At 48.8% G+C, this 15,658-nt stretch overlaps 1 protein-coding gene across 1 annotated transcript; it reads left to right on the forward strand.

The window, feature by feature from the left end:
* The first annotated feature begins 2,893 nt into the window (after nt 1–2,893).
* LOC147974167 (uncharacterized) lies at nt 2,894–4,285 on the forward strand. The gene is made up of 2 exons (XM_087524937.1): nt 2,894–3,240; nt 4,057–4,285. Exons 1-2 carry the CDS (start codon nt 2,894–2,896, stop codon nt 4,283–4,285), a joined length of 576 nt encoding a protein of 191 aa, XP_087381063.1.
* The last annotated feature ends 11,373 nt before the right edge of the window (nt 4,286–15,658 follow it).

Consider the following 15,658-nt stretch of genomic DNA (forward strand, 5'->3'; position numbering starts at 1 on the left):
CACGTGAAGTTGTGCCAAACCTATGAGGGTTCAACTACTAAAGGAGCGGACGACAATGATTAAAAAAAGCTACGATCAGGAAATACCTTCTCTCGGAGACAGCGGCGCCGAGTTGATGGCCGCGGACAGTGTGTCGCAAACTAGAAGTGCCCCTATAGCGCGGTAGACGGCGGCAATGATAAACGGAGGGAGCGGCGAGAAGAACACCGAAGTCCGACCCCTCATGGAGTTGGGCGTTGGCCGGAGACTCCTGTAATCCGTGTGATCCCGGCGTCTCCGATATGATCTTGCAGCAGTCGTGGGAGCTGCGGATGGCACGGCCGGGTGGTTAGAATGAGGCGCTGTAATCGCGGGATTTAGGGAGGGGTGGGCCGCGAGAGTTATGTGAGATTTCAATAATATCACAATGATATCCCAAAAAATCTAGAAAATATAGTCCTTGTCTTTTAAGTATTAAAAATGGTTTTTTCATGTCGCATATGCCCGAAAAATGCCATACGTGACAAAACTTGCAATAAATGTTAAAAATGGTCCACATTGTACTAATGACCGAAAAAATCCCGCATGTGACGAAACTTTCAAAATTTGTTGAAGATGGTTGAAACATGGCAAGTAGCCCTAACATGGCCATGACTTGTCATCCTGAAATGTTGGGTTGGTTTCATACAGGTGAGAAACCGAGCTAGTGCTCTCGGGGTGGTGACAGGCTATCCCCGAAAAGTGCGTTTCAGAGACCCTACTTGCGTATACATGCACTAATGATCCCAATTTTGCTGCATCGCATCCCTTGACCACATAGAGCATGCACGCATAATATGCTTTTCATGTTGGACAAAATTTGGAATGTTTACACATATACGGAATGAAAATGACCAGTAAATGGCTCTCAGGAGGTCTACCCCCCCCCCCCCCCCCACACACACAAATTAAACCGTGATTTTTTTCAACCTCCTCTAAATCACCTCTAATTTTGCACACTTGATATGTTGCACAAACATAGCTAGGATTTCAATGTTTTATAATTTTTTATTTTTTTGAATTTATTCTGCCCTGTAGACTAACTGATCGAAACATCGGTCTACACCTTAAGCGGGCATTGTAGGATACATGTTTTTTCAAATTTCTTTCATAGACATGCTTGGCACATCTATTTGAGCATCTAGAACAAATTTGGGGTGATTTGGAGGTGGTGGAAAAAAAATCACATTTTCTACAAAAAATGGCTCAAGTGAGAGAACATGGTCCCTCGTGTTTAAGCGTGATTTTTTCGACCTTCTCTAAATCACCTATAATTTTGCACACTTGATATGTTGCACAAACATAGCTAGATTTTCAAGGTTTTATAATTTTTTTAATTTTTTTGAATTTATTCTGCCTTGTAGACTGACTGATCAAAACATCGGTCTACACCTTAAGCAGGCATTGTAGGATACATTTTTTCCAAATTTATTTCATAGACATGCTTGGCACATCTATTTGAGCATCTATAACAAATTTGGGGTGATTTGGAGGTGGTGTAAAAAATCACATTTTCTACAAAAACTGGCTTAAGTGAGACCAAATGGTCCCTCGTGTTTAACCATGATTTTTTGATCTTCTCTAAATCACCTATAATTTTGCACACTTGATATGTTGCAAAAACATAGCTAGGTTTTCAAGGTTTTATAATTGTTTAATTTTTTTTGAATTTATTCTGTCCGGTAGACTGACTGATCAAAACAACGGTCTACACCTTAAGCGGGCATTGTAGAATACATTTTTTCCAAATTTATCTCATAGACATGCTAGGCACATCTATTTAAGAATGTAGAACAAATTTGTGATGATTTGGAGGTGGTGGAAAAAATCACATTTTATACAAAAACTGGCTTAAGTGAGACCAAATGGCCCCTCGTGTTTTAGCGTGATTTTTTTGACCTCCTCTAAATCATCTCTAATTTTGCACACTTGATATGTTGCACAAACATAGCTAGGTTTTCAATGTTTTATAATTTTATAATTTGTTTTGAATTTATTCTGCCTTGTAGACTGACTGATCAAAACAACGGTCTACACCTTAAGCGGGCATTGTAGGATACGTTTTTTTCAAATTTCTTTCATAGACATGTTTGGCTCATCTATTTGAGCATGTAGAATAAATTTTAGGTGATATGGAAGTGGTTAAAAAAATCACCTTTTTTCGACCACATCTAAATCACCTCAGTTTTTGCACACATGATCTGTAAATAACAATGTTTGTCACATGTATGTGACAATCTAAAACAAATTTGGTTTTATTTAGAGATGGTCTACAAATTAACTGCAATATTTCAAATTTATTTTAAAATTAAAATTTAATGATGCAAGGTTTTACATGTTTTTCAATTGTTTTCAAACTTAAACTTTTTACACATGTCCAAGAAAGCCAATGTGGCAAGGTTTTAAATGTTTTTAATTGTTATCAAACTTAAACTTTTCACATAAGACATGTGTACCTAAAAAAGGAAGTGTTATTTTAGTATAAGTCAACATGTCACATAGGCAAAAAAAGATTTTATAGAAAAAAAGCCCACCTACCTAACATGATATTTCGCACACCACGGCCCGCATACGACAACAAACCCAGTGATATGGGCCAGGATGCAGGCCCGTGGTGGGACTAAACTCAGATGCACGCGCACCCAGCAGTGCACAGAGCGCGGTTGCCATGTCGGATTGCAACTGCGCCCCACCACCACTACCCCCACGTCCTACACACGAACCACCTCCCCCACGTCCCCATCCCAGGCGTGAAAAAGCCCCAAATCAACTACATCGCTGCCTCATTCCGAGAACCTCCATTGCCGCTTCCATCTCTTCTACAAACAACCCACAAACATCTCTCTTCGAAGCCCGCAGTCGTGGGAGGAGGGCAATGGCGGAGGAAGCGTCTGCCAAGCATCATTGTGGCCAGACGTCTGACCAGAGCGGCAACCTCGACGTCGTTCACGTTCCCGGTCAGAAGCGCGAGTACACCGTAACCCTCAAAGGGGTTGAGCTCCACGGCAAGGAGACGGCGGAGGTCGTCTGCACCAGCGAACCAGACAAGGCCGACGAGATGATCTTTTGGATCAGGAGGAGCGCATGCGGCTCGTATCCCCACATCATCGGTGTTGATGTGGAGTTTACCAAAGATGATGAACCTCCACAGATGGCAGCAGTTCTGCAGTTCTGCGTGGAGGGTCTCTGCCTCGTGTACCACATTCCTGCAGCCACAAAATGGTGAAAAATCCTACTCATTCACCCTCTTCCATTCATCAATACTGCTCCCTTGAAATTTCATTAGACTAGTTTCATACTAGATGTACTAGTGTAGTTTGTGAAAATGGATGCACTAGTGCAGTTCCTCAGAGTAGATGCACTAGAATATATTTTGAACCTGGTGCACTTGAATAGTATCTGAAATTGTTGCACAAGATTAATTTGTTAGCATGATGTACCGGTGTAGTTTCTCATCTTGATTCATTAGTCTAGTTTCTGAACTTGATGTAGTGAAGTAGTTTCTGAACTTGGTCTGGTGTTATTTTCACCACCAAAAAAACTTAAGAACTTGGTGAAGCAGAGGTATATGTTATTTTATTCAACAAAATAAAACTAAACTAGCACTAAGAAAGCAAATAGATCATTGACTCAACTATATATTCTAAAAAGAAAAATAACATGGTGTACGTGATTTTAATTTCAGAACTTTGTGTACTAGTTTCTGAACTACATTCATCCATGACTTATACTGTATAAGCATCTACTCCATGTATTATTCACTTGTAAACCGTAAAAAACAGATGATTAAATCTTGAAAATAAACACTAGTACCCCATGTATTCATCACTTGTCTCTCCCCTAGCAGGCCAACGCGCCTCAAAGAGTTCCTACGGGAGGAGAAGTTGTTCACCTTTGCCGGTTTAAGCATTAAAAATGACATGGACAGGTTGAAGATGTCTGGTTTGGAGATAAACCCCAACAAGCACATCGACATTCAGCGCAACTGGAGAGTTCCATACAACGGAAAACCGTATGACTCCTTTGCTGATGTTACAGCCAGCGTCATCCACCCATTCTACAGCAAGATGAGAACAAGATCGACAAGCAGGCAGACCATAAAATGTGGGGGGTCAGCCCACTGCCAGATTACTTCATCGAGTATGCAGCAATAGATGCGTACGCCACCTACAAGTCGTGGAAGATAATCAACAACATCAAAAGAGGTCTGGAAATTTCAAAAGAGCAGGAAGAGGACCCCTACTACCACTGCCACTATGAGGGATGAGGAGACATCAAAATCTGCCTTCGTGTTGCTTACGCTTGTGCTTGTCCTTTATCTTGTTGTTTGAAATTTGTAGTTTGTTTTCTTGGGTTAAACCAGCTTGTATATGTCATGTGTGTCATAGTTGAACCTGTTTGTTTATGTCCAGTTTGTCAGGGTTGAACAAGTTTGCTTATGTAATCAAGTACATAGTTTGCTTATCTTGTTAAATAAGTTTGCTAGCTTCCTATTTTGTTTATTCATAAAAAAAATTCAAGTAAATTGTGAATGGAACTCTGTGGCTGCTCTTCAATACTCCCTCCGTAAACTAATATAATAGCGTTTAGATCACTATTTTAGTAATCTAAACGCTCTTATGTTAGTTTATAGAGGGAGTACTAGTTATCAAAGGAACTAATCACAGAAGGTTGTGCCATGTGTAGTTTGGGTTCAGAATTGTATGGAAAAGAAAACAATAAGTACAATAAGAGCTAAACTCCATTAACCAAACCTACTAAAAAGGTCCCCCAACGCCCCCAGCTTTATACTATAAAGCAATAGCACCAAGCATCCAATAACATTTCAACACAGATTCAAGTTCAAGGAAGTCACAAATAACCGCTGTGGCAACAGCAAAGCAAGCCCCAAACATAACAAGTTCATTTCACATCGATACATGGCCCATTTACTGAACCTAGATATATATATATATATATATAGCTAGGTACGGTAATACACGGCAAGTACTCTAAAACAAGAGCTAACATACCAAGTTCATTTCACATCGAAACATGGCCCAGCCAGTTCTAAACGAGGTTGATGGTGATCATCATCCTCAAGTCACGGCGACGGGTATTCGCAACAGTGAGTAGAATGCCCTGACCTACCGGAAGATTCTTTCCATGAAGGAACTTCTTCCACCCCGCCCGGTTGAAGATAGTGTGACCGTCCGTGTCCACTGCATAGGCACAGATGGTGATGGAGCCCGTTCTGGTAAGGCGTAGTCCAACAGCCATGCCTTCTTCATCCGGCTCGATGCCACAACTATCAGATAACCTCTTAGGTAATTTTTGAAAATAGTTGATATGATATATGAGCATGTCACGTGCAATTATCAACAAACCATACACTTCAAGAAACATATGTCACATCACTACACTACACGCTAATCATCAAATTACTACAGAAATTAAGCATATCATTAGATTATATACTACGTACACTAAGCATATCATCGCATATTGCTACACTACATAAGCATATATCGCATTACTACAACACATGCATACCATAAAATTCTGCACTAAATGAATTCTACACTAGGCATATCATCACAGTACTACAACATGCATATCATATCAACTACTACACTAATTAAGCATGCATATCATGTAATTACCACACTAAGTAACATACCATGAGATGCTGTTTAACATTCGTCTTTGTGAGGTGGGTCACGAATGGCATCCCGACGTAGTCTTCACGTAGCGGAAGCATGTCCCAGAGGTTGCTGGTTTCCTCGTCGCTCAGCCTCACTCCTTCGGCATAGAGGGCTTCATCAAGTGGGTTCAATCTGAATCCTCACCATCGTCCTCCTCATGAACTTCATCCTCACTATCGGCAATCAAATTCAGATAGATAACAGAAATCCTGGGCCTTTCTCCTCTTAAGGAGAAGAGGATCCGTTCACCCCCACTAAGACGGAAGCGGGCGATGAAACGATCCCATTCATCTCCTCCAATCTGGGTTATCGTTCGCCCCTTATCGACCTGCATAGTGTACGGCCCCCCAAGAGCGTCGAAGGTCACGGTATCTCCGATGAGCTCATTGAATGTCAATCTCACATTGCATGGGACGATCTGTGCAAGAAAAAAACAAATGACAAACACAATGCATTAGTGGAAATAGAAAAAAATGAACTGTCAGAAGGTTCATATAAATTGTTACCGCTGCAAAACAAAAGTAGGCTGGAAGTAGGTGCCGAACAGCGTGGCAGTACAAAGGCTGGTCCGGCACCGTGACTTGCACCGTCCACATGGTGCTTCCTTCATTCTACACAGAACATGTTGAACTCTAAGTTGAATTGTACGCTACCATAGTACAATACAAAGATCATACATATAATAAATCATAGCGATAACCTAAAATGCAATACCTATTAAATCTGTTTACTATCATCTACCTAAAAAAGCAATGCCAATGACAATGGCAATGCCAGTATCATCTACCTAATAAATCCCAATCCAATCCAATCAAATGTCAGTACTACATACTATAGTGAAGAATAGATGAATTATTTTGATTTATTTTTTCACACATAGGGCCGCATTTTGATTTGCATAGGGCCTCACTTTTCCCTGGTACAACTCAGATCCTACACTACGACATCCATCAATCTATGAAAGAACCATCATATCCATCAACAAATCATCTACCGCATGTACCAATTAAAATTTCTGGATCAGATCCGCGTCCGGAGGGAGACGCACGCGGTTGGGGGAGGGAAGAAGATTCACGAGGGGGATGAGGGGAGATCTCACCTACTTGCCGGAGTTGGCAGCGGCCTCGCAGATCCGGCAGCGAAGAGAGGCGTCGTCTGGAGATGGCGGCAGCGGCGCTTGTCGAGAAGGGGAAGAAGAAAGTTGAAAATGATGTGGAGTAGTAGGTGCACTTAGCCAAATGCGGTACATGTGCTGGCGCGTTTGTGTGGATGACAAGGGAACCCCACGTGTCAGTCCCATAGAAAAATTTTGGCATTTCCAACTGCCTCACGGGGATTCGAACCAGGGCCATGTGGGTGTGAGGTAAAGGGTCTAGCCAGTTCGGTTGATGCAGTGTGTTCGACAGAACCAATTTGCCTCTCCTTAAGACATTTATCCAGACACAGACACACACAAAAAAAACCATGCACCGAGGCTGCGCTCCATGTGTGGCATAAGTGGTCGTATGTAGCTGCAACTAGGACCAATGTTGATATATGTTGTTATTAGCTAGGGTACCAACACTATATAATGGCTTATGTGATCCTTGCTAGTAAAGAAACCATGATCCATGTTGTCCCAAGTGGCACGTTTGAGTGCAACGTGTCAATATTGGTGCATTTGGCCCTTATGGCATCCATGAGGCCAAAGAGACCATGATTAGTGAAAACACGTGAAAATTGCTACATGACAGGCCATTGGCGTGTCTTGGTATGAACTGTGCGTGCAATGTGACTACAAAAAGTTGTTGCATGTCGAGACGTAGTTTATCGGTGCATGTGGATCCTATAGGCTTATTTGTTCCTTGTATGTGGGCATGGTGCGTGTTGGCCCAAGTGACATGTGTCAGTGCATTATGAGCTCTATTGGTGCATCTGGCCCTTATACCAATTATTTGTGCAAATAGATCAAGATTGATACTGTTGGGGAACGTTGCAGAAAACAAACAATTTCCTACGGTTTCACCAAGATCCATCTATGAGTTCATCTAGCAACGAGTGATCGGATGCATCTACATACCTTTGTAGATCGCGAGCGGAAGCGTTCAAAGAACGCGGACGAGGTAGTCGTACTCGACGTGATCCAAATCACCGGAGATCCTAGCGCCGAATGGACGGCACCTCCGCGTTCAACACACGTACGGTCAGCGTAACGTCTCCTCCTTCTTGATCTGGCAATGGGGAAGGAGAGGTTGAGGAAGATGGCTCCAGCAGCAGCACGACGACGTGGTGGTGGTGGAGATGCAGTACTTCGACAGGGCTTCGCCGAGCTCTATGGAGGAGGAGGAGGTGTTGGAGGGGAGAGGGAGGCGCTAGGGGCTAAGGTGTGAAGCCCTCCCTCCCCCCCACTATATATAGGGGGCCTAGGGGGGGCGCCGGCCCTAGGAGATCCAATCTCCTTGGGGGGCGGCGGCCAAGGGGGGTGGAGTTCCACCAAGGCAAGTGGGGAGCTCCCCCACCCTAGGGTTTCAACCCTAGGCTCAAGGGGTGGGCCTTGGGGGGCGCACCAGCCCACTAAGGGCTGGTTCCCCTCCCCACTTCAGCCCATGGGGCCCTCCGGGATGGGTGGCCCCACCCGGTGGACCCCCGGGAACCTTCCGGTGGTCCCGGTACAATACCGGTGACCCCCGATGGCCGAAACTGCACTTCATATATATAATTCTTTACCTCCAGACCATTCCGGAACTCCTCGTGACGTCCGGGATCTCATCCGGGACTCCGAACAACTTTCGGGTTACTGCATATTCATATCCCTACAACCCTAGCATCACCGAACCTTAAGTGTGTAGACCCTACGGGTTCGGGAGACATGTAGACATGACCGAGATGGCTCTCCGGTCAATAACCAACAGCGGCATCTGGATACCCATGTTGGCTCCCACATGCTCCTCGATGATCTCATCGGATGAACCACGATGTCGAGGATTCAAGCAACCCCGTATACAATTCCCTTTGTCAATCGGTACGTTACTTGTCCGAGATTCGATCGTCGGTATCCCAATACCTCGTTCAATCTCGTTACCGGCAAGTCAGTTTACTCGTACCATAATGCATGATCCCGTGACCAGACACTTGGTCACTTTGAGCTCATTGTGATGATGCATTACCGAGTGGGCCCAGAGATACCTCTCCGTCATACGGAGTGACAAATCCCAGTCTTGATCCGTGTCAACCCAACAGACACTTTCGGAGATACCCGTAGTATACCTTTATAGTCACCCAGTTACGTTGTAATGTTTGGTACACCCAAAGCACTCCTACGGTATCCGGGAGTTACACGATCTCATGGTCTAAGGAAAAGATACTTGACATTGGAAAAACTCTAGCAAACGAACTATACAATCTTGTGCTATGTTTAGGATTGGGTCTTGTCCATCACATCATTCTCCTAATGATGTGATCTCGTTATCAATGACATCCAATGTCCATAGTCAGGTGTCGGTGTACTAGAGTAGGGGTACCCTAGTATCCCGAACTTGTGCACGGGCAGTCGCAGCACCCCGCGCCAAGGCTTGCCAGGCGACCACCAAGATCCTCTTTTGTTCCTTTGGAGCCATTCAAGAACAAAGTGTTTTAACCAAGACATACGAGACCCCGGCAAGAGGAGCTTGCCGGGAAGGCCAATCGAGGCACCCAAGACCCCGGCAGGAGGAGCTTGCCGGGAAGGCCAATCGAGGCATACAAGTCCCCGGCAAGAGGAGCTTGCTGGGAAGGCCAACCAAGGCCTATCAAGGAAACTTGCCGCCACGCGCCCCGGCAAGACTCGGTGAGCGACAAGCTCCCGGACGCGACAAGACAACAACCGCGGCAAGGCGCATGCCGCAGCAAGCCCCCCCCGCCACTCCGTGCCCGCGCTCCAGCACATCTGCAAACGTGTCGCCCTGGGACCTTTCCTGGCATACGTGGCAGGAGGCTGTGCAGCCAGCGGCACGCAGTGGCATGCAAGCGGCGCTGACAGGATAGCCATCGTGGCAAACGGTGGCGTCCCTAGCAGTCCCTTTCTACACTGTTTGGGCGACACAAACGGGCAATTAATGCCTTTGTCCCCTGCCGTCAGGGTTAGGTATGATAGACTGTACAAGTAGCTGTACCAACCACCACTTTTCCATTTTTGCCCTTCTTTCTACGTTGCCACCTGTCGGTAACCCCTTGAGCATATAAAAGGAGGACCGTGCGCAACGTAGAGGGGGAGGAGACTCACTTCACGCTCGACCTCGCCAGCAGCTGGTAGGTACTGTAGCACTCCACGCCCCTGGGCAAGAACACAATACAACCACAAAGCAGGAGTAGGGTTTTACGCATCCGTGCGGCCCGAACCTGGGTAAACCGACCGCGTGCTTCGCCTCGATCTGCTCTTTGTGCACTCTCCGCCCCCCTGCCGAACCAAAAGGGGCTCGGTCCCCATAGGTGTTCGTGGAATTAGATCACCCCGACATCTCTGGCGCGCCAGGTAGGGGCTGCGTTGAGGTTGTGTGAACCAGATCCGGCGTTCACGCAAGCAAACTCTTCATCATCTTCATCGACATGCCACCGAAGAAGAAGGCTTCAGAGGCGGCCGCTCCGTCCGCGACGAACCCACCACCGCCGGAGCAAACGGCTGGTGGGGTAGACGCCGGCGGAAGGACGGGCGGCGACGAGCAAGCTGCCGGTGGACCTCTGGTCGACCAGGTATGTGCTAAACCAAACCACTGGTCGGACACCTTTCGCTCCAGTTTATGGGGCAGAGGCAGTTTCCCCACGGAACTCGTATACGGGTCGCCTCGAGTGCTCGCTCATGATGAGCTTGAGCAAGAGCGGCTGCGGCAAGCCGACGCGCTGCTCCTTGAGGAGGACCGTCTTCAGGCTGCTGTGCGAGCCTCTCGCTACCAGCAAGCTTTGCGCCAGAAGTCTTGAGAAAGGCGACTTTGTTCTTCGGCGCGTTCAGTCCGCCAAGAATTCCAACAAGTTGACGCCGAAGTGGGAAGGCCCTTACCGGGTGAAACGAGTCACTAGGCCTGGCGCTGTCCGCCTTGAGACCGAAGATGGCGTTCCGGTGAGCAACTCCTGGAACTTCTAACATCTTCGTGATGTTTTACCCGTAAGGCGCGGTTGCCGGAACCCGTTCCGGCAACCACCTCTTGTACAAAGTCTTGCCGCTGTTGCGTGTAATCCTTTGTACAAAGCCGGGCGCAGACCCCGCGCATAAATAAAGCGTGCTTTGCACATCTTGTCGGTTTCGTGCTTTCTATTTATTGCATATGTCATCTGACATTTTGTGCAGCACCTACTCCCGGTAAGCAATAACGAGCTATAAGGCTCCATATCTTGTTATTTTCTCCCCTCTTTTCTTTCTTCACAAGGAAAAGAAGGTTCCCTCGCCCACAAGTTTGCCGGGGGGGGGGGGGGGAGGAGAAGACGGTAGTACGGGCCAGGCGCCGTTCAAGAAAGTTGCGCATTGCCGAGAGCCGGGAAGCAAACCACAGAAAAGCTAAGTTGCCAAAGTTTGAGCAATCAGTCTCTTTAAATTTTTAAGTTATCTTCCTTGAACGACCGTGCTTTGTATGGAAAACCTGTGCGCGGAGGAACCAACTCGTAGCTAGTCGCGCCCTTACTTTGTTTCGAGTCCGCTCAACAACTTAAGCAAGATGCAGCTAGTTGCTACACTAGTTGCGCCCTTACTTTGTTTCGAGTCCGCTCAACAACTTAAGCGAGCTGCAGCTAGTTGCTACACTAGTCGCGCCCTTACTTTGTTTCGAGTACGCTCAACAACTTAAATGAGTCGCGACTAGTTGCGACAAGGTTTCTTGTCGGTAGCGGCGCAGCCAGCAGGCTGCTGACGTTCCGCACTCAGCGCTCGCGGCTACGGCGCCTGCGCCGGCAAGTTCCCTAAAAGCGTAGGGTAAAAACATACAAAGCAAAGGATCAAGTAAAGGAAATAACATTGCAATCATTGCCTAAAGATAAAGTTATATATCACAAGATAACTTGATGCGGCTCTAATAAGTTCTTTTCATAACATGAATAAGCAGTGACAAGGAAGAAGAGGAAACGGGCGGCCTAATCTGCGCGATCGCCTTCGATCCGCCTGATCCCGCTCACCTTGTCCACAATGGGTGCGACAAGGGCCTTGAGCTCTTCCAGATCGGCTTCGGGCGGCAAGGTCCTGAGGATGTTGGTGAGGCGGAGGCCCGGATTGCGGAAGGCCACCTTCATCAACACTTTCTGGAGGGCCCCCGCGCAGATCTTGCGCGACTCGTCGGCCAGTTGCTTTGGGATCCTTTCCCGGAGCCGCTGGAGAGCCGTCGCCACGCCCTTGAGGAACAGGATGAGCTTGGCGCTGGGCTGGAGGTTTGTGTCGGAGGAGTACCCGAACTCCGCCATCCCCAGCTGCGCCAGCTCCCCGTCGATGTCCCCGGCGACGTTCACAAGGCCCTCCGTCCAGTGCTCCACGGTCTCCCTGAAGATCTTCTGGGCAGCACCAGCATCCGCCAGCAGCACCTTGCCGGCCCGAACCTCCTCCTTCAAGGCCGCCTCCTGCTCCTTGGCGGCGTCCGGCGTCTTGGTCAGGGCCGTCAGCTTTGACTCAAGGTCAGCGACAGACTCCTTGGCAGCGTTCAACTCTCGGTCCTTCTCGCTAAGACGCGCCTGCAGCTCCGAGCGATCGTGGGCGTCCTTCTCCCGCCCAAGCTTGAGCGCGGCAAGTTCTTCGTCGCTCGCCTTGAGGTCCGCCTCCAGCTGCGCCACCTTTGCCTCCAACTCCCTCTTGGCGGCCTCGGCGGCTACGGCGGCATCCTCTACTTGTTTGACGGCGCCCACAGTGATCCCGGCAAGCCTGAGGCGCAGGATCCGAGTGACGGCAATCTTCAGCCTAGCGTCCTCCGGGGCCACGTCGCTCCAATCGCTGGCGCGGGCTACTGGGGTTTGGCGCTGAGTAGTAAATGCTTGCGGGTTCTCCTCAACTATCCAACACTAGTCGGCTCTCCACTCCTCCCACTTGCCGCGGAACTCCCCCTCCAGATAAGATTCCTTCATGCCAGCCCTCGAGATCCAGGCGATTCCGCCAGATAGCGCTTCTCCTCTCTCTACTCGAGGCATGAAGAAATGGCGGAAGAGAGCTACGTTGGGATGGACTCCGACAAAGTTTTCGGAGAGATGTGCGAAAACTGCCATGGTCAAGACAGCGTTGGGGGTGAAATCAAGCAGGCGGAACCCGTAGGTGTTCATGATGTCACAGAAGAACTCAGAAAAGGGCGGGCAGAGCCCGCAGTAGAAGAACGGAGCAAAGAAAGGATAGCCATTGGGGGTTGTTCTCCAAGCAGAGGCCGGAAGTACCTTCGTGCGCGGATGCGCTCGCGTCTCCGCCGCCCAGAGGAGATAATAGTCCTCCTTCAGCTCCTTCGCGGCAAGCCTGGGGGGAAAGGTGGCTCGCTCCTTCCGCAGCGCCGTCAGCCGCTGCGCCTCGGTCGTCTTCACGGCCTTCCCTTTGTCGGCCTTCGGGGCCATCGCGGAGGTGGTGGAGGGGATCGACGGCGTTGGTGGTGCTGGTGGCAATGGGGGCGAGGTGCTCCTCTCTTTCGGCTTTGGGGAGGCGGGGGAGCGGCGGAGATTTCTGAGATTGGAGGCAATGGGCGAATGGGCGGACTGCCCCTGTTTCCCCTGCTTATAAGGGGGGATGGGGGCGGACGTTCCGCTTTCCAGAATAAAGAAACCCCCACGATCTCTCCCACGACGCCGCGATTGACGCGTGCCATTCGGGGAGGGCGCGGTGGATGCGGAGAAGGATACGGCGAGGCCCAGGCCGCGCGTGCCCGTGCACTGTTCTGGGCCTGGCCCAACAGCGCTCGGCACCGTGTATGGCCCAGGCCCGGGGGCTCCTGTCGGTGTACTAGAGTAGGGGTACCCTAGTATCCCGAACTTGTGCACGGGCAGTCGCAGCACCCCGCGGCAAGGCTTGCCGGGCGACCGCCAAGATCCTCTTTTGTTCCTTTGGAGCCATTCAAGAACAAAGTGTTTTAACCAAGACATACGAGACCCCGGCAAGAGGAGCTTGCCGGGAAGGCCAATCGAGGCACCCAAGACCCCGGCAGGAGGAGCTTGCCGGGAAGGCCAATCGAGGCATACGAGTCCCCGGCAAGAGGAGCTTGCTGGGAAGGCCAACCAAGGCCTATCAAGGAAACTTGCCACGACGCGCCACGCGCCCCGGCAAGACTCGGTGAGCGACAAGCTCCCGGACGCGACAAGACAACAACCGCGGCAAGGCGCATGCTGCAGCAAGCCCCCCCCCACTCCGTGCCCGCGCTCCAGCACATCCGCCAACGTGTTGCCCTGGGACCTTTCCTGGCGTACGTGGCAGGAGGCTGTGCAGCCAGCGGCGCGCAGTGGCATGCAAGCGGCGCTGACAGGATAGCCATCGTGGCAAACTGTGGTGTCCCTAGCAGTCCCTTTCTGCACTATTTAGGCGACACAGACGGGCAATTAATGCCTTTGTCCCCTGCCGTCAGGGTTAGGTATGATACACTGTACAAGTAGCTGTACCAACCACCACTTTTCCATTTTTGCCCTTCTTTCTACGTTGCCACCTGTCGGTAACCCCTTGAGCATATAAAAGGAGGACCGTGCACAACGTAGAGGGGGAGGAGACTCACTTCACGCTCGACCTCGCCAGCAGCTGGTAGGTACTGTAGCACTCCGCGCCCCTGGGCAAGAACACAATACAACCACAAAGCAGGAGTAGGGTTTTACGCATCCGTGCGGCCCGAACCTGGGTAAACCAACCGCGTGCTTCGCCTCGATCTGCTCTTTGTGCACTCTCCGCCCCCCTGCCGAACCAAAAGGGGCTCGGTCCCCATAGGTGTTCGTGGAATTAGATCACCCCGACATCAGGAAACCATGACTATCTATTGATCAACGAGCTAGTCAACTAGAGGCTTACTAGGGACATGTTGGTGTCTATTTATTCACACATGTATTACGATTTCCGCATAACACAATTATAGCATGAATAAAAGACAATTATCATGAACAAGGAGTAATAATAATGCTTTTATTATTGCCTCTAGGACATATTTCCAACAGTCTCCCACTTGCACTAGAGTCAATAATCTAGTTACATTGTGATGAATCGAACACCCATGGAATTCTGGTGTTGATCATGTTTTGCTCTAGGGAGAGGTTTAGTCAACGGATCTGCTACATTCAGGTCCGTATGCACTTTACAAATATCTATGTCTCCATCTTGAACATTTTCACGAATGGAGTTGAAGCGACGCTTGATGTGCCTGGTCTTCTTGTGAAACCTGGGCTCCTTGGCAAGTGCAATAGCTCCAGTGTTGTCACAGAAGAGTTTGATCGGCCCTGACTCATTGGGTATGACTCCTAGGTCGGTGATGAACTCCTTCACCCAAATTGCTTCATGCGCTACCTCCGAGGCTGCCATGTACTCCGCTTCACATGTAGATCCCGCCACGACGCTCTGCTTGCAACTGCACCAGCTTACTGCCCCACCATTCAAAATATACACGTATCCGGTTTGTGACTTAGAGTCATCCAGATCTGTGTCGAAGCTAGCATCAACGTAACCCTTTACGACGAGCTCTTCGTCACCTCCATAAACGAGAAACATTTCCTTAGTCCTTTTCAGGTACTTCAGGATATTCTTGACCGCTGTCCAGTGTTCCTTGCCGGGATTACTTTGGTACCTACCTACCAAACTCACGACAAGGTTTACATCAGGTCTGGTACACAGCATGGCATACATAATAGAACCTATGGCTGAGGCATAGGGGATGACACTCATCTCTTCTATAGCTTCTGCCGTGGTCGGACATTGAGCTGAGCTCAATTTCACACCTTGTAACACAGGCAAGAACCCCTTCTTAGACTGATCCATATTGAACTTCTTCAATATCTTATCAAGGTATGTGCTTAGTGAAAGACCT

The sequence above is a fragment of the Triticum urartu genome, chromosome 5A (genome assembly GCF_056163025.1).
Source record: "Triticum urartu cultivar PI428250 chromosome 5A, HENAU_Tu73, whole genome shotgun sequence".
In the NCBI taxonomy this organism is placed as follows: Eukaryota; Viridiplantae; Streptophyta; class Magnoliopsida; order Poales; family Poaceae; genus Triticum; species Triticum urartu.